Source organism: Bos indicus x Bos taurus, chromosome 25, assembly GCF_003369695.1.
Source record: "Bos indicus x Bos taurus breed Angus x Brahman F1 hybrid chromosome 25, Bos_hybrid_MaternalHap_v2.0, whole genome shotgun sequence".
NCBI lineage: Eukaryota > Metazoa > Chordata > Mammalia > Artiodactyla > Bovidae > Bos > Bos indicus x Bos taurus.
In genome coordinates this window covers 42,243,151-42,264,569 of record NC_040100.1, presented here as the reverse complement: position 1 = coordinate 42,264,569, position 21,419 = coordinate 42,243,151, and the positions used below count along the sequence as shown (strand labels likewise).

General features: G+C 54.7%; 1 protein-coding gene across 6 annotated transcripts; it reads left to right on the top strand.

Annotated features, from left to right (window-relative positions):
• The first annotated feature begins 1,024 nt into the window (after nt 1-1,024).
• Nucleotides 1,025-21,076, top strand: FAM234A (family with sequence similarity 234 member A). 6 transcript variants are annotated; one of them, XM_027527855.1, is made up of 13 exons: nt 1,028-1,098; nt 12,438-12,485; nt 12,771-13,068; nt 16,767-16,886; nt 17,081-17,272; nt 17,952-18,082; nt 18,276-18,408; nt 18,552-18,681; nt 18,983-19,123; nt 19,335-19,410; nt 19,515-19,670; nt 19,943-20,045; nt 20,134-21,068. In XM_027527855.1, exons 3-13 carry the CDS (start codon nt 12,804-12,806, stop codon nt 20,343-20,345), a joined length of 1,659 nt encoding a protein of 552 aa, XP_027383656.1. In that variant the 5' UTR covers nt 1,028-1,098; nt 12,438-12,485; nt 12,771-12,803; the 3' UTR covers nt 20,346-21,068. The 6 variants fall into 6 exon arrangements, with proteins under 6 accessions (XP_027383661.1, XP_027383656.1, XP_027383659.1 ...); XM_027527858.1 differs by having other exon boundaries at nt 1,060-1,098; nt 12,438-12,489; XM_027527857.1 differs by lacking the exon at nt 1,028-1,098 and adding an exon at nt 9,695-9,804.
• The last annotated feature ends 343 nt before the right edge of the window (nt 21,077-21,419 follow it).

Sequence of the window (21,419 nt, the reverse complement as noted above, 5' to 3'; positions counted from 1 at the left end):
GTTATTGTGGGGTAATTGGAGAAGGCAATGGCAACCCACTCCAGTACTCTTGCCTGGAAAATCCCATGGGTGGAGGAGCCTGGTAGGCTGCAGTCCATGGGGTCGCTAGGAGTTGGACACGACTGAGCTATTTCACTTTCACTTTTCACTTTCATGCATTGGAGAAGGAAATGGCAACTCACTCCAGTGTTCTTGCCTGGAGAATCCCAGGGACGGGGGAGTCTGGTGGGCTGCCGTCTATGGGGTCGCACAGAGTCGGACACGACTGAAGCGACTTAGCAGTGGGGTAATTAATAAAAAACCTAATTTAATGCATTGTGTGAGCATTAGGACAAAGTTAATAACACTTAATATTAAAAACCCAACAGAAACCCATGCATATATAGATTTTTAAAAAAATGGCAAGTGCCATTGCACACTGCTGGGGGAAAGAGGGACTAATTCAATAAATGGTACTAGGAGTGTTGGTTATCCAAATAGGCAAAAAATGAAGTTACCTATTTAGCCCATACTAAAGCTATTCCAAACTGAATTAAGGACTTAAATGTTAAAATCAAAACTTTAAAATGTGAGGGAGTAACTTGGGGTAGGAAGGATTATTTAAACAAGACAAAGAAGGCACTTATCATAAAAGACTGGCACTTTTTATATTGAAATAGAGATCCATAAAGTGAAAAGACAAGGCGCAAAACGAGATACGTAACGACACAAGCAACCGACAAGAATTTAATATTCCTGAGCGGTAGGAAACAGTACGGAAACACACCCCACTGAGAAGAAAACTGGACCAACGACCAGAATAGGCACTTCCGGAAGAGGAAGCGTCGGCGAACACACGGAAAAGCTACGAAAGAGGCTCAACGCGCAGACAACCGCGGAACCGCAGCAGAGCAGCCAAAGCCCCAGGTGCAACTCGCCGGGCGGACCCGCACCGCCGTCGTCGTTGCTCGGCAACCATGCGGCCGCAAGGCGGGGCCGGACCTGGGGCGCTTCCGCCTGGCCCGCCCCACCCGACCGGAAGTGACGCCAGAGGCGGGCCCGAGCGGCCTGCGGCGGCGCGGCAGCAGCTCCGGCAGCCTCGCGAGGGCGCGGCGGCAGGTGAGTAGCGCGTCCTCGTCCTCCTCGCGCGTGCGCGCCGCGGGGCTAGCGCGGTCCGCCTCCTCCCTGCCCGCAGATTGTGTCCGCGCCGCCGCGGGGTCCCAGGAGACCCCAGCCCCCAGGGCCCGATCGTGCTCGCGCCCAGCGCCCGGCATTGGGGTCCGCGCTTGTCCGCGCCGCCCGGTGGGTGGAGGCGCTCTGAGCAGATCCGACTCCCGCAGCCCAGGCTTCAGTTCACCCCCAGGACAGGATTAACTTCCACCCCTCGTTAGCTGCTCGGGAGGCGAGCCAGCCATTGCTTCATGGGTTGCCTGGGAGTAATTTTAAAATATGCTAAGACACGATATCCGTCAGCTGCCGCTACCCACAGTCAGAGATCCACGTCCTGTTACTAGGACAGCGCCTGTCAGACGACCGGCCCGGTAACCAAAGCTCAGCTGACGGTTACTTATCTATGGGGTGATCGCTGTCTGCAGCCGGTCTTCTAAGCAAAAGCAAGGCAAAGTTGAAAAGGAGGAAGAACGCTGTCGTCTGTGAGACTTCAGCTCCCCCGTGAACTGACCGCCTGGGAACTGACAGGCAAATCCTTGCAACCCTGTAATTTCAGCCGAGGAGCTTGTGCTATGGGCTTGCCTCCTCCTAGGCTGCAGATTGCCTGGAGAATTCCATGGACAGAGGAGCCTGCCAGGCTACAGTCCATGAGCAAAGAGTAGGACACGACTGAGCGACTCACTCACTCAGGCTGCTGATATCTTGAGCCTCACGCAGACCTCTCCCCTCCTCTCTTGCACTTTGACTGTGAGCCTGAAGTTACAGCAGCTCAAGGGAACTCAAAAAGTGCGAGGGAGAGTCGGGGGCGGGGGGGAGGCATGGTTGTCTGTGCTGAGGATTTAGCACTTACCAAGGAATTCCTGTTCTCAAGGAGCTTCAATTCTATGGTAAGATACAGATAGTAAGTACAATAAGTTAGCTAAATTAGGAGCAGGAAAGGGTGAAATGAAAATGGCCCTGTTAACAACCAAGTGAAGATTTGCTTGGGCATTTTACCAGTTCTGTGAGCCCATGTTGCACTGGTTCTAGTGCTTTCAGCTTCGAGTGTCAAGCATCTATTAAAACTAGTTCAACCTCTGGAGGGACTCCACTGCCTTTCATTTAGGAATGTCCAGGGGACCAGAAGCAGATGGGGCCAGCAGCTTAAATGAGACCATCAGCATCTGATGATGGCACATGGGGTCTCACTAGTATCACCTCACGTAACTCTTTAATCTGTTTATGTGTTGGCTTTCTTCTCAGGTTCCTGACTCTGTCCTACCTGCTTGTATTAGTTATCTGCTGCTCTGTAACAAATCAGCACAAAGTTTAATGGATTAAAACATCAAACATTTATTATCAGTTTCTGTGGGTCAAGAATTCATGAGTGACTTAAGTGATTATGGTTCAAGGACTCTCATGGGGTTGCAACCAAGGTACTGGCTGGGGCCACAGTCCTCTGACATCTTGATTGGGACTGGAGGTTCTGACTCCAGGATAGCATGCTCACTCAAGCCCTCAGTGCCTTCTGGGCTGTTGGTTGGAGTCCTAATATCCCAGCTTGGGGGGCTTTTGCACAGGGCCCATGGCCTCCTCGCCTCAGAGCAGGACGTCAGAGAGGAGAGGATGGTGAAGCCACCACACCTTTATGAACTTGTTTTGCAGTTTTGCTGGTTCTCCTGCCACATTCTATCTGCTAGCATCACTAAGCACAAAAGACTTCACCTTTTTATTTTTTAAAAAAACAATATGACCAGGGTATATTGGATATACCTAGAATGTATCCGGTGGGTCTCTAACATATCTAGGAAGCCCCGGTCTAAGCAGAATTTTGGCTGGTTCTGGGTAGTCATAATGGGAAGTAAAGTGTTTTAGGGAAGTTTTAAGGGGCATAGTAGGCATTTATTTATTTACTTACTTATTGGCTGTGCTGGGTCTTTATTGTGGCATTCGGGCTTGGTTGCTCTCCAGCATGTGGGATCTTAGTTCCTCTGCCAGGGGTGGAACCCACGTCTCCTGCATTGAAAGGCAAATTCTTAACCACTGGACTGCCAGAAAGGTCCTCAAAGACTTCACCTTGAAGGAAGGCACATCAAAGAGCTTGTGAACTTATTTTAAAACCACTTCTATGGGAAGAGTGCCTCTGTAATTCCGGTTGGATCCTAACCCCTGTTAGCTAACTAACCCCTGTTAGCTAACTGATAGCGATGGCACCCCACTCCAGTACTCTTGCCTGGAAAATCCCACGGACAGAGGAGCCTAGAAAGCTGCAGTCCATGGGGTCGCAAAGAGTCGGACATGACTAAGCGACTTCCCTTTCACTTTTCACTTTCATGCATTGGAGAAGGAAATGGCAACCCACTCCAGTGTTCTTGCCTGGAGAATCCCAGGGACAGGGGAGCCTGGTGGGCTGCCGTCTATGGGGTAACAGAGAGTCAGACACGACTGAAGTGACTTAGCAGCAGCAGCAGCTAACCCTAGACAAGGAGCTCTCCTCAGAGTTATCAGAACCACAGTCAGCTTGTGGAAAAGTGCATTTACCCAGAGAAAATCCAGGTGCTCTTATAGAAAGAAGGAGTAGATGTCAGGTAGTCAAACTGACCCCGACATCTGATACACGCTATATATTTTAAAGGAGGTTTTAAAAGTCACGTGCTCCTGCACAGTGTATATTTCAAAATAAACTGTTAATAAATGCATTTATGAAAAAGCCCACAAAAAGAAACACAACAGCAACAAAAAATGCATTTATGAATTACTCTTGCAAGAAAAGCTGACAAGCAGAGCATAGGAAGAATTGGACATTTATTGACAGGTGAACGTGTGTGTTTATTTTATGCCATGCACTATGCTTTATCCTGGGAAAACAAAGGCCACAAAGAAGGGATACCCTCTGAAGTTTCTGCCATCCGGGGCAGGTCTCACCGGTGGCTCAGTGAGTAACGAGCAGTGGCGGGTGCGGACGGGGTGGTCTGGTTTGAGTGGGCGTTTAAGGCCTTACGACTGAGGGAACAGTTGCTTGGTGTAGGGTTTGGGGAGAGATGACACTACAGGTTGGCAAAAGCCAGGTGGTGAAAAGACCTGCAGGCAAATTGTGAAGGGTTGGTCAAGAGTTTCAAGCAGGGGAATGACATAATCAGATGTTTTAGAAAGATGTCTCTTGCAGCATGAAGGCAGGGGGTTTTTTTTGTTTTTGTTTTTTTTTAATCAAGATTTGAAAAAAAAAAAAAAAAAGATTTGAGATGGCTACAGAAATCCAAGGAGAAATTATGAAAGTATGACCTAAAGTAGTTGCTGTTGGTAGGAGAAGCTAATTGAAGAGCTAAGTCAGAAACTACAGGGTTTGTTGGTTGTTTCGAAATGTACCGGATACCTCGTTCAAAATCAGTCTTTATAAAACCCGCAAACTTGGTGAATTTTGTTCCCTCTCTCACTGTGTTAAATCCTTCATGGAATTTGGATATGGTATCCGAAAAGAAGAAGAAGAACACTGATTCCTAAATGAATAACCAGGAAGCAGATGTTGAGAGAGCAAATGGCATGTCTCCACAATCGGAGCAACTTTTTTAAAAACTGGAGGTGGGGCATGGTGGAGAAGAGTGCTGGTCTGTAGACGGAAACGGTTGGCTCTGTTAGAAATCACTGAACTGGGTGAGAGGAAGGATGGGGCTAGGGCTCTCTGCGTTCACGAATATCTAAACGTTTGTGTGCCAAAAGCTCTTAAAAAATAAGTAAATTCAAGTGAGGACCAACTTATAGGATTGATGAAAGGTGATCACATAAGAGTTATTCTTTATCGTCTTAAAAGCTCTGCCTTCCCTAATGTGAGGACAAGAAGAAACACTGGTTTGTGGGGGAATCAGAGGAAATTCAGAGAAGGCAATGGCAACCCACTCCAGTACTCTTGCCTGGAAAATCCCATGGATGGAGGAGCCTGGAAGGCTGCGGTCCATGGGGTCTCGAAGAATCGGACACGACTGAGCAACTTCACTTTCACTTTTCACTTTCATGCATTGGAGAAGGAAATGGCAACCCACTCCAGTGTTCTTGCCTGGAGAATCCCAGGGATGGCAGGGCCTGGTGGGCTGCCGTCTATGGGGTCACACTGAATCGGACACGACTGAAGCGACTTAGCAGCAGAGGAAATTAAATCTGCCTTAGAACTCAGGTAAAAGGCTTCTTCCATGTGATTTTATGGATAAATCTGCAAAACCTTGTTCTGTGTAATAGTCGCTCATCTGAAATGCAGGTGGCTAGTCCTTCTTAGCTCACTCTTAGGCAGTGTTCCAGCCACCCTCACCCGCTCTGACAGGTGTGGTCTTGAGTCTTGTGAAGGAAAAGGATTGTGCTGAGGTCTGGTCCCTAAGCACTGACCTGCCCGTGAAACACTTGTCTTTATCCGGGAACCGTGAATGATCTTAAAATTTGACCTCATTTGAAGGATGATGAAGGGCGTCGTCTTTGTCTTGAGATTATTTGCTTAGTGACAAGAGGAAATAGTTGTTCGGCTGTAAACAACTGAACACTGAAGTGGGCATTGTCTGACTTCTGCTTTGCTCAGCCGAAAACCCAGTTTGCCCAGTTGGGTTCTGTGGGCGTCTCTCACATGCATACCTCTGGTTGAATGCTGTTGGAGCAGCCCTGATGTAAAGACATTCCTAGGCCGCTTGTGTGTGTCACAGCTGGCTTTGGGGACAAGCTTTGGGGCACTTGTACGTAAGGTGGATTCATGATTACAGGTCAGGAGGTCTGAGCACCAAGACAAGCTCTTGAGTGAAGCTTTCTCCCCACGTAACTGACACTTACCCAGTGTCTGCCGTGTGTTTGACACCGGGGAGTCTGCCTGCCCTAAAATAGCTCCTGGTCAGTGGCTGCGGGAGGAGTATGATGGGCGCTTTGAAAGAAAAAGGCCGAGTTCTCTGGTGGAAGGTGGCCCGCCCGGTCCATGGGGCTCGCGCAGAGCTTCCTGAGGTTTGATGCGGTCCAGCCGAGGCTTGGAGGATTGAGAGGGCCTCCTGGCAGGGGACCCAGCCCCACAGAAGACTTGAAAACCAGCCCCCTTACTGGTCAGGTCACAGCACGGCCAAGTGAGCAAAGGCAGTGGATACACGATTAGATGCTGTGTGTTCTGTCCTTTATGATTCCTGCGCCTTTGAAATATAAGCCCGGTGAGTGTGAATTAGGGGGAGAGATGCCCGTGGAGAGAAGTCTGCTTCCCCCTCACCCCCACAGTAAGAGTCTCGCTGGACCTGATCAGTCCTCGATTAAACCTTTTCCTGGTTTAATCCAGTGACAAAATCCTTTTGGTTTCTCTCACTAACTGGTGAAGCTAAAAGAGTGAGGTTAATCTATAGTCAGAGTTTTTCCTGAGTTTTCCCTGCATGTTTTTCATGTTTTCTAATTCGCAGTTACCTTTGATTAAAATAATATCTGCTTTGTGAGGCTGTCACCCTCGTAAGGTCAAGTAACAGAAGCAGCTATTCCTGCATGAGTGGAGGAAGGTGGTCTGTGTCTCCACCAGGACTTCTGGGCAAATACCAGCGGTGCCTCCTTCCTTCTTCCCTCACAAAGCAGACTGTGCTTCCATGTTCTGAAAATTCTCAGCTAAAACCAGAGTTAAGATCTTAAGGCAGGCAGTTTAAACAAAAATTTACTTACTTTAAGCTAATTTTTAAAATATGCAAACAGCCTTTCTGTTTGAAGTGCTTAATTTTCAACGTCTGACCTCTTTGAATCGTAGTCTGAAAATTCCCTTAAAAGAATGCTGTGGGGACTCCCCTGCTGGCCCCAGTGGCTAAGAATCTGTCTTGCAATGCAGGGCACATGGGTTCGATCCCTGGTTGGGGAACTAAGATCCCACAAGCCTCTCTGCACAACCAAAAAAAAAAAAAGGAATGCTGTAAATTTGAACATTTTAAAATTGGGCAGGGGGTGGGGGTGGGGGACACGTTTCTTATTAAACTCCTCTAAAATGATCTCTCCAAAAAAAAGTTACCAAATTTTAGTTTAAAAAGTTAAGCCCCTGCTTTCATAATCCCTGTAGAATTGTCAGGTCTTTGTCGGGGCAATTCTCCCTTGTTAGACTCTTTGTTAGCCTTGTTAGACTCTGTGCTTTCACTATGCATCAAAGTTAGGCTGAAGCTTTTTTATATTTGACTTTTCTGTTGTCTCTGACTCAGTAAACTCTTCTCAGAGAAAGAACTCTTGGAGGAAAAGGAGTTATTTCTTTTCTCCAAATACTGCATCTTCTTGCCCCTCCAAATGTTAACTCTTGCTGGGTGTTCTGTCCTTCCCTGCTGGGCGGGTGCGAAGATTTGGCCTTGAGCAGACACACCCAGGGGAGCTGGGTGAGGCTTCTTAGTGCTGGGGGTGGTGGCAGGGCAGGCGGCTTTGAAAAGCCTCACACAGTGATTGCGTGTTTATCTCAAGCAGGTGATTCTTAGACTCATACCTTTTACCTTAACAGATATCATCTCCATGCATTTTCTTTCTTAACCTCTCACTTTTCCCTTCATTTCTTTTTTCTGTTGGTTTACTTCTGTAGTTATTTGGGAAGCTCAGAAGCATCAGGAGAAAAAAAACCCAGTGACCGAAAATCCTGTGAATCAGCTTGATTTCTGTCGTTAAGTCCCAGAGCAGCTTAGAAATGACAGAAAAGGACAGGGCTGCAAATGAGGTCAGGATTCAAATCGCTGAGCCTCAGGGCCTTGCCCTTTATTATCTTTGCTTTCTCTGTTGTATCCTAACAGCTGTTACTTGAGGTGAAACTGAAAGTCACTCAGCCGTGTGTGACTCTTTGCGCCCCCATGGACTATACGGTCCATGGGATTCTCCAGGCCAAGAATACTGGAGTGGGTAGCCTTTACCTTCTCCAGAATCTTCCCAACCCCGGGATCAAACCCAGGTCTCCCACATTGCAGGTGGATTCTTTACCAGCTGAGCCACCAGGGAAGCCCAAGAATACTGGAGTGGGGGTAGGCTATCTCTTCTCCAGTGGATCTTCCCGACCCAGGAATTGAACCGGGATCTCCTGCATTGCAGGCGGATTCTTTACCAGCTGAGCTATCAGGGAAGCCTCATTTGAGGTGAAAGTGGCTTCATTCCTTAGGTGTCCGTGTGCCCAGCGTGGGCTGTGCTTTCCTTCAGTATCTATTGCCGTGACACTGATGAGGATGCGTACACAAGGCTCCCACGTTGTTTTGCTGACGTAAAAAATATGCATTCCATGCCCAGGCTGGTCTGTCTTTCCAGCGGGCCTGTTACTGAGAGCCCATCGGTGGGGGGCTGTGGGTCTTTCCTGTGTTGGCAGGTGAGGGCTAGTTAATCAACACACCTGGGTTTGGGCTTCGTTCCGGGGTTAGGGTTGCAGAGGCTTCATTGCGGTATTAGAGGCAAAAGACCTGTTAAGTTTCTCTTATTCCCCCTTTGTGTGGAATTGAACCAGAGCAGCTGCGACCTGAAAGAGACTGGAAAAAAGCCTGACGTTCACCGACTGACTGATCCGGCTCCGGGGAGACTTTGGGCACTGTACTCTGCATCTGCCAGGCTCAGGGGTCGGGCTGACACCCTGAGCCACTCTCAGCGCCTTCAATTGTGAGCGGTGCTGTGGGCACCCAGGCCAGGTCCAGGTGTACCCTTGGCTTTGGGGACCCTGGAGCCCCGCCACGCCCTCACGGGCTCCCCTCCTGCCCAGGCAGGCCCTTCGTGACCTCAGGCACCTGTGCTGTCTTCTTCGGGGACTCGCTGTACGTGAGCAGCAGAGAACCAGAGGGACGTTCTCCCCATGGTGGGGAGGGAAGTGATTGCCATGGGGGGCCTGCAGAAAGGCGGTGATTGGTTTGAAACAGGCGGGGGGATGTTGGCTGTTCTCAGAGGTCTTTGCAGAAACTCCACTGTGGTTGATGTTCTGCCAAGAACAAGCAGAACAAAGCACAAACAGTTCTCTGACTCTGGAGCAGAAGCCTGGAGATCAGGCAGCTCCAGGGCGGCGCCAGCACTGGCAAAGCTCTGACCCCCGCTTCTTTATTATTTTTTAAACTGTGTACTTGGAACTAATTATAGGCTCACAAGATGTTACAGAAAGCTCGCAGGGCTGGCCCCGGCGCTGGTGACGTCCAGCGTGGTGTCGGAGGCGCTGTAGTGCAGACCCGCCTCCCCGGCCGCCAGCCCCCGCGTGCGCTCCCTTGTCCGGGGGGTGGGGGGGTGGTCGGCAGGCAGCGCGGTGGGCGTGTGGACCCCCCACCTGACAGGAGAGCCCCGCCTGGCCAGCTCTAGGGACCCAGGAAGGAGGAGGAGTCCAGGGAGTGGTTTAGAGTCTTTCCCCAGTCTTCCCTCTGTGCGTGGTTTGTTTCCAGGTGAATCAAGTCTTGTACTTGGTAAGGTTTCTCTCCTAAGAACACAAACCTTCCCCAGGAAGGAACACAGTATCCTTCACCTGTTTGTTACAAAGTATCTTTAACTTGCAACTCTGTTAATGATTAAAAGGAAAAAAGTTATTCAGAGTAACTAGAGTCAGCTCTTGACTCAGGGAGGTGCCTGGTGTTCTGGCTCCTAAGGGAGATAGGCAGCAGGGCGGACGGCCAGCCCTGCTCCGGCCTCCAGCCAGAGACACCCTGGGCCCGCCCCGGCACACTGTTACCTCACAGGAGCTGAAACGGCTCTCGAAGACGCTGCAAGGTAGAGCTCAGTGTTTCACTTTCCGGAGTGGCTTACTAGTGGCCCCTGAGCCATGCGTGCAGGCTCTGCCTGAGGTGAGGGCGGTGGCCTTTGGCCTTGCTTGGGGCCTGCGTGGTGCACAGCAGGATGGAGAGCCTGTGCTTCCGCGGGGCTAGTCTGTCTGTGCGCCTGCAGTGCTGTCTCCGGACTCCTCCAGGGCCCTGTTGGGAGGGTGCAGGGCTGGGAACGGGGCCAGCCCAGGGGGTGGGCGGTCCACAGTGGATGCACAACCGGAGGGGTGACCAGCTTGTCCCAGGAGCATCCCACTGAGAGAGCCCGAGGCAGAGCATGGTGCCAGCGCCAACTGCCCCCAACTGTGGGCCCGAAGGGCCCCGGCCACCTCAGGTCCCTGGTGCCCACCGATTTCTGAGTTTGGCTCTCCGGCTCCCCTCCATTCTGGCACTGTCTGTGTGACTTAGCCACTGAACCATGCAAACAACAACCTCTTTCCAACAAATTCTCTTTCTACCAATATTAGCTGCTGTATTTTGGCAAACAGGAACCTTGGGTGGTGTAGCGAGGTCGGATGGGTACCTTGGACAGGACACCAGAGAGCCCGCACCTGTCATGGGCCGCAGCTCTAGGGGCAGGCGGTAGCCTCCTGAACATGGTTTTTCATTAATGGTCTTTAGACGCTGGGAAGGCTTACGTGTAAGAGAGGGATTAGATGTGACTCCACAGCACAGAATCTGGGCCGGGAGCTGGTCTCGGGAGGCAGATTTCAGCTCGCAATACCACAGGTTCCCAGCAACCAGGCCTGTGCGTCCCCGCCGTCTGCAGGCCCCACACCATTTCTGTGCCACCGCCCGCAGGACAGCAGTGTGCTCAGTGTCATCTAATACTTTCCTCAGTCAACTCACTTTTTCTGGGTTTAATACACTTGACGAGAACTGCCCGCGGGGTCGGGGACACAGAGCTTGAGAGGGGGCCGCATCCCAAGTCCCCATGGCCGGGGGGGCCGGGCACAGCACCCGCACCCTGACTCCCAAAGCTCTGCTGCTTCTCCGGATACCAAAGCGGGGCTGAAAATGCCCACCACTTGGCAAAAGAGGTAAACCTCCCACCATGAGGGCGCCCGTTCAAAACACCGGTGTTGAACGACCTGTCTGTGAGCCAGCTTCCCAGACCCTCTCTCCTAGCGCCCCCCTCCTCCCCTGCAGTCAGATTCTGGGCTGAGAGGAGGCCCTGGTCACAAGCCTTGCTCCATTTCCTGTGTCTGGCTCATTTCCTTGACAGGCTCACTTTTTCACGATGTGAAAACTCCTGTCTCAACATTGAGGAGAAGGCACAGACATCTGGTTTTTTCAGTTGTGGTAATGTACACGTAACATGGAGCTTACTATCAGTGACATTTAGTACATGCGTGAGGTCTGCAGCCATCGTTACATCACAGGACAAAGCAATGCCCGATAGCAGTCGCCTCCCCTGCCCCTGGCACTCACTCACCTACTCTCTGCTTCAAGGGAGCTGCCTGTTCTGGACACACTGAAATGAAGCCGTTCAGTGTGTGACCTGTGTCTGCATAGTCTCACCAAGGGAGTGTTCACAGCTGTGTAATACTCCATCACGTGGGCAGACCCGTGCTGCTTACCCACCGCCTGTAGAGAGACACTGGGGTTATTCGAACCATGAAGCTCTGAGCCTCAGTGTGTAGGGGCTCTGGGTCTCCTGGGGGGGCGCCCGGGAGTGGCGCTGCTGGGTCAGACCGTGGCCCCGTGGCTGACCATCCAAGGAGCCGCCAGGCTGCCTCCACGGCAGCTGCCGCGATGCCCGCCCCCTCAGCCGCACACGACTGTTTACCCAGGGTCCCCACCTCCTCCTCCACGCTTACATTTTTTCACTTTATTACTAAAGCCGCTCTAGTGGGTGTATACACAGGTTTTTATTATATAAATAGAGAAAAGCCATTAAAGGGGGAAAGTAAAAAGTTTATACAGGGAATCGGCGCTCTCTGTGGCTTCTTCCTGCTTCCCTCACCCACCCCGTGGGAGCCCGTCACACCGTCCTGGTTTTAACCTCCAGCAGGGCCTCCCTCTCGGGTAGATGAGGATTTCACCCACTAAGACCCTGTGATCCCCCGCGTCCTCTCAATGTGATCTGTGTCTGTTAGGACACTGGTTTGGCTGTTTAAAAAGAATCAAAATAACAAATACCTGGCCTTCCACGAGACAGAAGTGTGGGACTTCCCTGGTGGTCCCGCGGTTTATCTCCACCGCAGGGGGCTTGGGTTCGATCCCTGGCAGGGGAACTGAGATCCCACGTGCCAACAGGCATGGGCAAAAGCTAAAATAACAGCAGTGTGTTTCCTTCTCACACAACAAGGAGCTTGGGGCTTGGTGGTGGTGGTGTGCAGCTGTCAGTGGGTCACCTCTTCAGAAGGGTTTTCCCCTGTGTTTTCCGAGCCAGCCTTCCCGGGTTGCCTCCCTGCCCACGCCTGGTGCACTCGGAGATGGGGCAGGAAGAAGGGAGGTGGCCCACACCCTCATTTCCCGCAGCAATCAGCTTGCCGCGCTGTGTATCAGAAGCTGAACCTGTGCTCTCTGTGCCTTTAGCACGCTAAGCCTCAGCCTCCTGAACACTGTTCCCTTTCACAGGGACGGACGCAGGCCCCAGCAGGTCTCACCCAACGCCCAGGTCACACCGTGAGTAAGCGCAGCCCCTCCCTGGGGTCTGGCCCTCTCTTGGGGCAGGCGGGAGGCCAGTCAGAGGTGCCTCAGTTCATGGTTAATGTTTAACGCGTGCTCTGCTGTAGTCTTGCCTAGCTGGCCTACCCGGGTCAGCAGGCGGGAGCCGTGGTGTCTGCTGCCTCTGAGACCACAACCTCCCGGTTCAGAGCCCTTCTCCAGAGGAGCCGTGATGCTGTCTCCTGGCTGATGGGCCACAGCCACGCCAGCTCCTGACCGCCTCTCCTTCTGTCGCCACTGCAGTGGCCGGGAGGTGAACTCAGGGATGTGCACACGATGACGGACGGCAAGGACTTGGAGGCCGAGATCCACCCGCTCAAAAGCGAGAACAGGAAGGTACCGGAGAACGCGGGGGCCCAGGCAGGAAAGGAGCCCCGCAGGACGCCGGCCCCGCAGACTCGCCTCTCGCACTGCCGGACCGCGGCCTTCTTCCTCTCCCTGTTTGCCTGCCTCCTCGTGGTGTTCGTGGTCTCCTTCATCATCCCGTGTCCGGACCGGCCGGCGTTGCAGGGGGTGTGGAGGATCGATTACAATGCGGCAGGTGTGGGCGGCGGGGTCGCCAAGGGACCCCGGGTTCCCTGGAGTCTCAGAAACGGGAGTGCCCTCGGGATAGGGAGTGGGGTCGGGAAAAGAAAGGGGCCCGTGTGGTTACTTTCCTGACTTAAAAAAAGATATTAGCAAGAGAGCCCTGGCAGAATAGATGCAGAGAAGGCCGTCCCAAAGGTGAGAACCAGGCCGCTGGTCTGCTGTGGGCCTCCTGCCGGGTTCCAGCCCTCCCTGCCGTCTGGTGCCCATGATTTGGGCCTGCAGCTGAATCTGCTTCCTGGGCACGCCCCTGCCCACTGGGTGCCGTCCCGCGTCGGGGGCCTGCGTGCTCACAGCCTAGCAGTGCTGCTTTGAACAGACTGGAAGCCCTCTCTGGTGGAATAGGGCTTCCCTCATAGCTCAGTTGGTAAAGAATCTGCCCGCAGTGTGGGAGACCTGGGTTCAAACGCTGGGTTGGGAAGATCCCCTGGAGAAGGGAAAGGCTACCCACTCCAGTATTCTGGCCTGGAGAATTCCACAGACTGTATAGGCCTTGAGGTCACAAAGTCGGACACGACTGAGCAACTTTCACTTTCTGGTGGAATGAGGGAAATTTCTTCCATGAGCCCCACTTACAGTCGGTTCTGTTCAGAATTTGGTGCTTAGTTTTGAGAGCGAGTGGTAACATGTGCTTCTGTGTTGATTTTTATCGGGTTTACTGAGAGATAATTCATGTATCATTATATCCACCTGTGCTGAGTGCATGACTTGGTGACTTTTAGTCAGCTGAAGGCCTGAGCACCTGGGCAGCTGTCTCTGCATCCAGCACTGAGACCGTCCCCTCATTCCTACCCGGCTCCTCGCCGTGGCCTGTCCCCACCAGCAGCTCCTGTCCACGTGCACTTGCCAGTCCTGGACATTTCACGTGAATGAAATCCTGTAAGACACGTCTTCCCTTCTCTCACATGAGTTCATCCGTGTTCCTTTGTGTGGATAGGGTGTTCATCCACTGACCAGCTAGTGACCATTTGCATCATTTCAGTTCCTGACTTTCATGAGTAACACTGCTGTGAACATTTGTGTACAAATCCTTGTGTGGACATGTCCTGTTTTTCTTGGGAAGACCGGCAGCAACAGGGTTGTTGAACCTCACACTAAGTCCGGTTTGACTCCGGTTCCTTCCAGGCCTCCGTTTCATGTCCCCACTGGGCAACGCTCGTCATGGTCTTTGCCGTGTGGCCTTCCTAGTGGGTGTGAAGTGGTGTCTCACTGTGGTTCGCGTTTCCCTGGTGGCTAGCAACGTTCACGTGAATTATCGGCTGGTCTTACTCCTTCTGTGGTGAGCGTCTATTCACATCTTCCGGTCACTTAAAAGTATGATTGTCTTATTATTAACACAACATTGTTAATCAAATATACGTCAGTCAAAAATTTTTAAGGTTTTATATTAATATCTTCCAAGTACAAGTCTTCCATCACATATATGATGTGTGAATATGTGTGACTCATCTGGGGCTTGTCTTTTCATTCTCTTTAGGGTGTCTACTGAAGCACAAAAGTTTTAAATTTCGATGAAACCAAATGTATCCATTTTTTTAGTGTGGATTTATGCTTTTGGTGTCTAAGAACTCTTTGCCTAAGTTACGGCCATGAAGATTTTCTCCGGGTTTTCCCGTTATAGTTCTCGCTCTGCCATTGAGGTCTGTGATCCACTCTGAAGTTGCCCACGCCCCCACCCCGCCCACCCAGAGGGCACTCGCGTTTTCAGTCCCTCTGGCGGGAAGCTGCTGCTTTCTGATCTTACCGCGTGTGGTCCCCGGCTGACGCAGGGTGGGCAGCCCAGAAAACTCTGGTTATGTGTCTTAAATCAGTGCTTTTCCAATAATGGGGGAGAAGGCAATGGCACCCCACTCCAGTACTGTTGCCTGGAAAATCCCATGGATGGAGGAGCCTGGTGGGCAGCAGTCCATGGCGTCGCTAAGAGTCGGACACGACTGAGCGACTTCACTTTCCACTTTCATGCATTGGAGAAGGAATGGCAACCCACTCCAGTGTTCTCGCCTGGAGAATCCCAGGGACAGAGAAGCCTGGTGGGTTGCAGTCCATGGGGTCGCACAGAGTCGGACACAACTGAAGCGACTTAGCAGCAGCAGCAGCAGCAGCTCCAATAATGTGCGCCTTCAGTCTGCTCCCAGAGTCCTGAAATGGGAGCTTTTCACAATTCTATCTCATTTTACCGTTATTTTTGGAGGAGAGGGTTTATTTGCCAAGCTCTTCACCACTTAACTATGAAAGTCTTTTGTCCGGTATTCAATTTTTATTTTTGTGGTAAAACACATATCACCAAAAAAAATTGCCATTTTAGAGTAAACAGCTGAGTGGCGTTCGTTCAGAAGACCGCGTGACCATCATCGCTTTTTCAAAACTTTTGTCACCTCAGAAGTTCTATGGCCGGTGCAGGGCGCCTGTCCACCCGCCTTCCCGCCCAAGCGCTCCCGCTGTCTGTGCTGCTTCGTCTCTGGGGGGGGGCCTGTGCTTAGCCCCTCACGGGACTGGAGGTGTCTTTTGTGACTGAGGTGTCTTTTGTGACTGGCTGACTACACTCGAGGCTCATCCATGCTGCAGCCTGATGCAGAATTTTGCTCTTTTTTTATGAGTGAATAACAATCTGTTTTATGGATGGATCACATTTTGTTTATTCTTCGAACCATGGACACCTGGCTTATTTCCATGTTTTGGCTTTTGTAAATAACGCAGCTGTGAACGTTCCTGTACAAGTGACTACTTGAGTCCCTGCTTTCGGTTATGCTGGCTGTTCACCCAAAGAATGGGAGTGCCGGAGCCCAGGCTAATTCTGTGTTAACTTTCTGAGAAACTGCTGGGCTGTTTTCCACAGCAGCTGCCACATTTTACATCCTCAGGAGCGAAGGACAAGGGCTCCGGACCGGAAACTCCGGTTTTCTTTTATTTTAATAATCGCCGTCCTAACAAGTAGGAGATGGTGTCTCCTCACGGTTTTGGTGTGCTTCCCTTATTACTAGTGATGTTGAGTGTCTTTCTGTGAGCTTATGGGCTATTTGTACATCTTGTTAGGAGAAACATCTTTTCCAGTCTTTTGCCTATTTTTGAGTTGGGTTGTTTTTGTTGCTGTACACTCTGGATCCTCCTCGTCAGGTGCGCAGTCTGCAGACGCGTCATCCCTCTCTGTGGCTCTTCTTCCCCCTCTCCTGACAGTGCCCCCGATCAGGTCGTTTGCCTGTTTTTCCCTCTTGTCGCCTGTTTCTTTTGTTGGTTTGCCCCAATGTTTCTTTTTCTAAGAGTTTTATAGTTCTGGCTCTTCAGTTTAGGTCTTTGATCCATTTTGAGAAAATTTTTGTATCCGGGGTGAGGTAAGGGCCACATTTCATTCCCTTAGATGTCTGATTTTAAAGCATGTAGTTTGTCGTCTGAATCCTTGAATGGAGGAAGGGTAGCCCCTGTGAGCATGGACTCCAGATCCCAGGCTAATTAGGGCGGGCCTCGGCCCTGATACAGGGTGCTGCCCAGGTGTCCTTAGCACCTGGTGCCCCCTCTGGAGGGCATGGGGTCGCCAGCCCACGGAGGCGGCACTGCCCTGCTTCCCTCCGTGCGCAGCCGCACCCAGCTCTGGCCCCATGGCACAGAGCGGGGCACGCCAGGCCTGGCCTGGGAACGTGGCTGGTGTTTCCTTTCCAGTCGCCTATGACTTTCTGGCCGCAGAAGACGTGAACAAGGACAAGATCCAGGATATTCTCTTTCTTTATAAAAATACCAACAGCAGCCGCGGCAATTCCAGCTTCTCCTGTGCTGATGAAGGTACGTTTTGTTTTTATCCCAAAGCTGAGCACTCCCTGCAGGAGGAGGACGGGTCCCCTGGCCTGCTCGGGGTTTGGGGGAGGCAGCTGGCGGAAGTCCTGGACACGCCCACATCGCCCCCTCCCTGTCTGACCCCTGGGGCTCGGGGCCAAGGCCCGGGGTCACGCTGCAGCCAGCGGCTGCCCTCCCTCCAGGTTTTTCCTGCCCCTGCACCTTCGTGGCTGCTGTGTCCGGGGCCAGCGGCAGCGTCCTCTGGGAGAGGCCTGTGGCCCAGGACAGGGCCTTCGTGGAGTGCGGCATCGTGCAGCCCAGGGGCAGCGCGGCGCCCTCTGCCTGCGTCGTCCTCGGCAGGCCCGGCTCTCTCGTCGCTGTGGACACGCTCACAGGTGGGCTGCTCCCTGCAGCGGGCCCCCTGGGCTCGAGGGTCTCAGGGCTACACACTCCTCAGGGGTCAGCTCGCCCTCCCCAGGGGCAGTGAATCTGGACAGGAGGGAAGGCCCGGGCTTGGGGGTCGTGAGGAGTCACACTCCATTGTCCTCCCCTCCAGTGCGGCTGCGGGCACCTGGGGCTGGGGCAGCCAGTTGCTGCCCACTCGCGGGGCAGGTGCAGGTGCCAGGCCAGGTCCAGGGGGAACAGGGTGTGCGCAGGTCCAGCTCAAGCCGAGAGGCGCATACACGCCTTAAAGACAATAGGCCCAGGTCCCCTTCCAAGGCCCTGAGGAATCCTGCACCTTGTCACTAGGGTGGTTCAAGGTGGCACTTGCTTTATAAGCTGTGGTTTTAAGGACAGGCCGGATGTGGGCAGGTTGTACCTGGGTCAGACGCCGTCAGGTCAGCACCTGCGGCCCCCGGGTCCCCACCAGCCTGCACCTTCATTCTTGCCCGGTGCGTGCATGTGTGTGACCCCAGAGAGCAGCAGTGAGCCATGCCCTGCCTACCTGGGAAGGGGAGGTCCACATCGGCCAACGTGAAAACACGAGGCGGGCAAAGGAGGACACCGTTGACTGTGCCTGCGGGCCACCCAGCGGTCACGCACACAGCGCTTGTGTCCTATGTTCCGTTTCAGGGAAGACCCTGTGGAGCCAGCCTAGCAGCTTCGGGGGAAATGCGTCCGTCCTGAGCCCTCTGCTCCGCGTGCCTGACCTCGACGCCGACGGGGCCCCGGACCTGCTGGTCCTTATCCAGGAGGAGAACCAGGTACCGCCCCATCCCAGCTGTGCGGCCTCCCCATCGGGGCCTCGTTCGGGGCCCTGAGACGGGCAGAGAGCACACTCCCCGCCAGAGCCGCAGGCGCAGCTCTGAGAATGCGCAGGCATCCCCACAGCCTCCAGCCTCAGCCCTGGACGCCCCGCCAGCGGCCTGAGCCCCGTCTCCTCCGCTTGGGCTGCAGGTCAACGGCTCCATCTACTCAGGTGGCACCGGGCAGCAGGTCAGCCCCCCAGACAGCCTGGGTGTGGACGGGACCAGCGGCTCCATCCTCCACGTCACCAGGGCGGGGGCCCACTACGTCCTCATCCCCTGCGGTACGTGGCGCCCACGGCCCCAGGATGGCCTCCTACATGGGCCTGCTGGCACCCGGGCGGAGACAGGGGTGGGGCTGGCTGTGCCTCCAGGGGTGCAAGGGCCTCACCCGCTGAGAGGGGACAAGGCTTGTCTATGTTCCCAGGCACTGCCCTTTGTAGCCGCTCCGTGAAGGGCCTGTACGAGAAGGTCAGCAGGAGGGACAGCCCGCTCAAGAGCGACCCTCTCTGGGAGGACATGCTCAGCGCCGCGTCACACAGGCTGGTTGTGCACAGGTGTGGGGAGCGAGGAGCCGTGGGGGGCACAGGCTGTGTGCCAGGGATCTAGGGTCACCCTGGGCTCAAACTCAGACACTTGGTGCATAGAAATGGAATAAAAACTGGGAGAAGATGGGTCCCCCCAGGCTCGCTGGTCCCTGCATCCAGCGAGGGTCTTGTTATCCTGAAACTGGAGAAGCAAGAAACGTGAGGCTGCGCCCTGGGAGCCCCACAGGCGCCCCGGGGAGTGGGGAAAGAGGACGAGGAGCATCCCGCCCACCCCTGTGGGGCCCCCACCCCACCCCTCCCACCCCTGCAGCTCTGGGGCCATCCGCTACTTGATGAACGTGCCAGGGAAGGCGGGCGATGACCTGCTGCTCGTGAGCACCGAGGCCTACATGCTGCTGGACGGGCAGGACCTGACGCCCAGGTGGACCTTCGGGACAACCCAGGTCCTGAGGTATGGGGTCCTTCTGCAGGGAGCTGGGCCCCCCAGCCTGTCCCCCTGTGGAGACCTGGGGACAACGCCACTGCCTGTCACCTGGTGCCACCCTGCTGGGGGGGCGGTGAGACCCCCCTGATGACAGCAGCCCCTCCTCGCTGGCATGCCCCCATCTCGGGCACCTCCTCACAGAGGCCCTACATGAGCCCCCTCGTTGCTCTCCTTCCAGAAAACCTGTTCTTGGCTACTACAAACCCGACACCCCAGCCGTGCTTGTCGAGAATGGGACCGGCCCCGACAGACAGGTCAGCGGCACCTCCTTCAGCCTCAGCTCTACTCGCAGCTGGGAGCAAGACCAGGGCCCCGCGAGCCGCCCCCAGGGCTGCAACCTGTCCTACGCCCCTGACAGGTGCTGCTCCTGGACCTCGGCTCCGGGGCCGTCCTGTGGAGCCAGGCCCTCCCGGGCCTCCCTGGGGACCCGCCGTCCGCCAGCCTGCCCACCGCAGACCACCGCTCCGCCTTTTTCTTCTGGGGCGTCCACGAGCCAACTGACTCCAACCAGACGGTAGAGTCTTGGGTTGTGGCTGACAACGTGGGGCAGACCCAGTGGCTGGGGGCATGCAAGGAGACAGAATCCCCTGGGGCGGGCAGAGATGAGGGGGACTGGGAGGACGGGGGGTAGCACCTGGAAGACCCCGAGAAGGGTCAGGCAGGGAAGGGGGGCAGGAAGTGGGTGCAGTGCTGGCACTGGCGTTTCCCGGGACCCCAGAGGACACAGCTCCGGGCAGGGCCTTGGTCGTGAGCGTTGGCCTCACCCTCCACCCCGCACTCACACAGGAGCCTGGAGCAGCTGGGCGCCGCCTGTACATGCTCCACCCCACGCTGCCTGGCGTCCTGCTGGAGCTTGACAACGTCTCCGTCCCCATCGTCGCCTTCCAGGGTGAGTGCGCCCCCTGTGGGCCCAGGCCCGCCAGCTGCAGGAGGCCCGCGCCGGCCAGCCCCCCGCCCTGATTGCCGTGTCCCCGCAGTGGTTCTGCTGGAGCCGGGCCGCCACGCTGCCTGCATACTCCTGACGGGCCCAGCCAGCCCCAGCCCGCCCGGCCTGGTCTCCGTGACCAAACACAAGGTGCAGGACCTCGTCCTGGCCGGCAGGGTGGTCCACCTGGCCGAGGGTGGCGCCGAGAGCGACCAGGCCGTCCGGGACCGGCTCTCCCGCCTGCGGTACCGGAGCGAGGCCTAGACAGGCCGGCAGAGCCCACAGGGAGGAGGCCGCTGCGGTCACACGTCCCGGGACGTCGGTCCATCACTGACTCAGTCTACGTGCTGACTCCTGACCTGGCCACACACTCTGCACGGGTCCTGCCACCCCAGGGACACTCAGGTCCTCACTCAGCGCCCCCTCCAAGCCCCTCGGGGTTTCCCTGGGCAGGGCCCCGGGCCGACAGCAGCTCACCCTTGCCCCTCCACGCCTGGCCAGAGACACAGCCGCCTAAGTCCCCAACCCACTTCGGTCTGAGCCTCGTCTTCTCTGCACTGTCTCCCGGGGTCACAGCTCCTCAGGGGGTGGTAGGCCACTCCAGACCCCGACATGGTTGTGGTGAGTTACCCGGACAGCCCGTGACAGGGCCACGAGGAGTGGGCCTGGCAGGAGGATGTGCCGTGTGGAGCTGTGAGTGCCCTGAGGCCCTGGCTCCACATACCTGGCTCCACGTGCACCCCTGGATGCACACCAGGGCTCCTTGTCCCTCAGGGGTCCCGGCAGCCCTGACTGTGGCCAGCGGCCCCTCCTTCCTGGTGCTGGGACATTTCCCCACCCCAGATGGTGTCACCTCTGTGCCTTGTTCGCCCCAGACTTCCTGGTGCTGTGGGGCTCCGCCGTGACCGGACAAGAGCACGCAGCCTGATGGCCCTGGGCACCTCGGGAAGAAATCAGAGTAAACACTGGTTTTGCACCATCGGGAAAGCCCTGTATGTGCCTGTGTCTCTGCTGAATCAGTGGGAAGTCTGTCTAGAGGGAGGGCGTCCAGCACCCAAACTGGCTGACCAGTTGTGGGGGGCATCCAGCACAGCCTCCAAGTGTGCCTTGGGTCTGCGACCCCGCCCTGCTCACCCAGAACAGGGCAGGGGCCTGGCCTGTGGGTGTACTTCCCTCTCTGGGACCTGCAAGGGGTCCCCCAGCCACCCAGCAGGAGCAACCCAGGCAGGAGCTTCAGTGACTCGCGGGTCTGGGCACAAAGCAATGGGGCCATGTGGGGAATCCTACAAGAATTTACTAAAAGTGTTTATATGACGAGCCTGCTTCCAAAACCAGCTC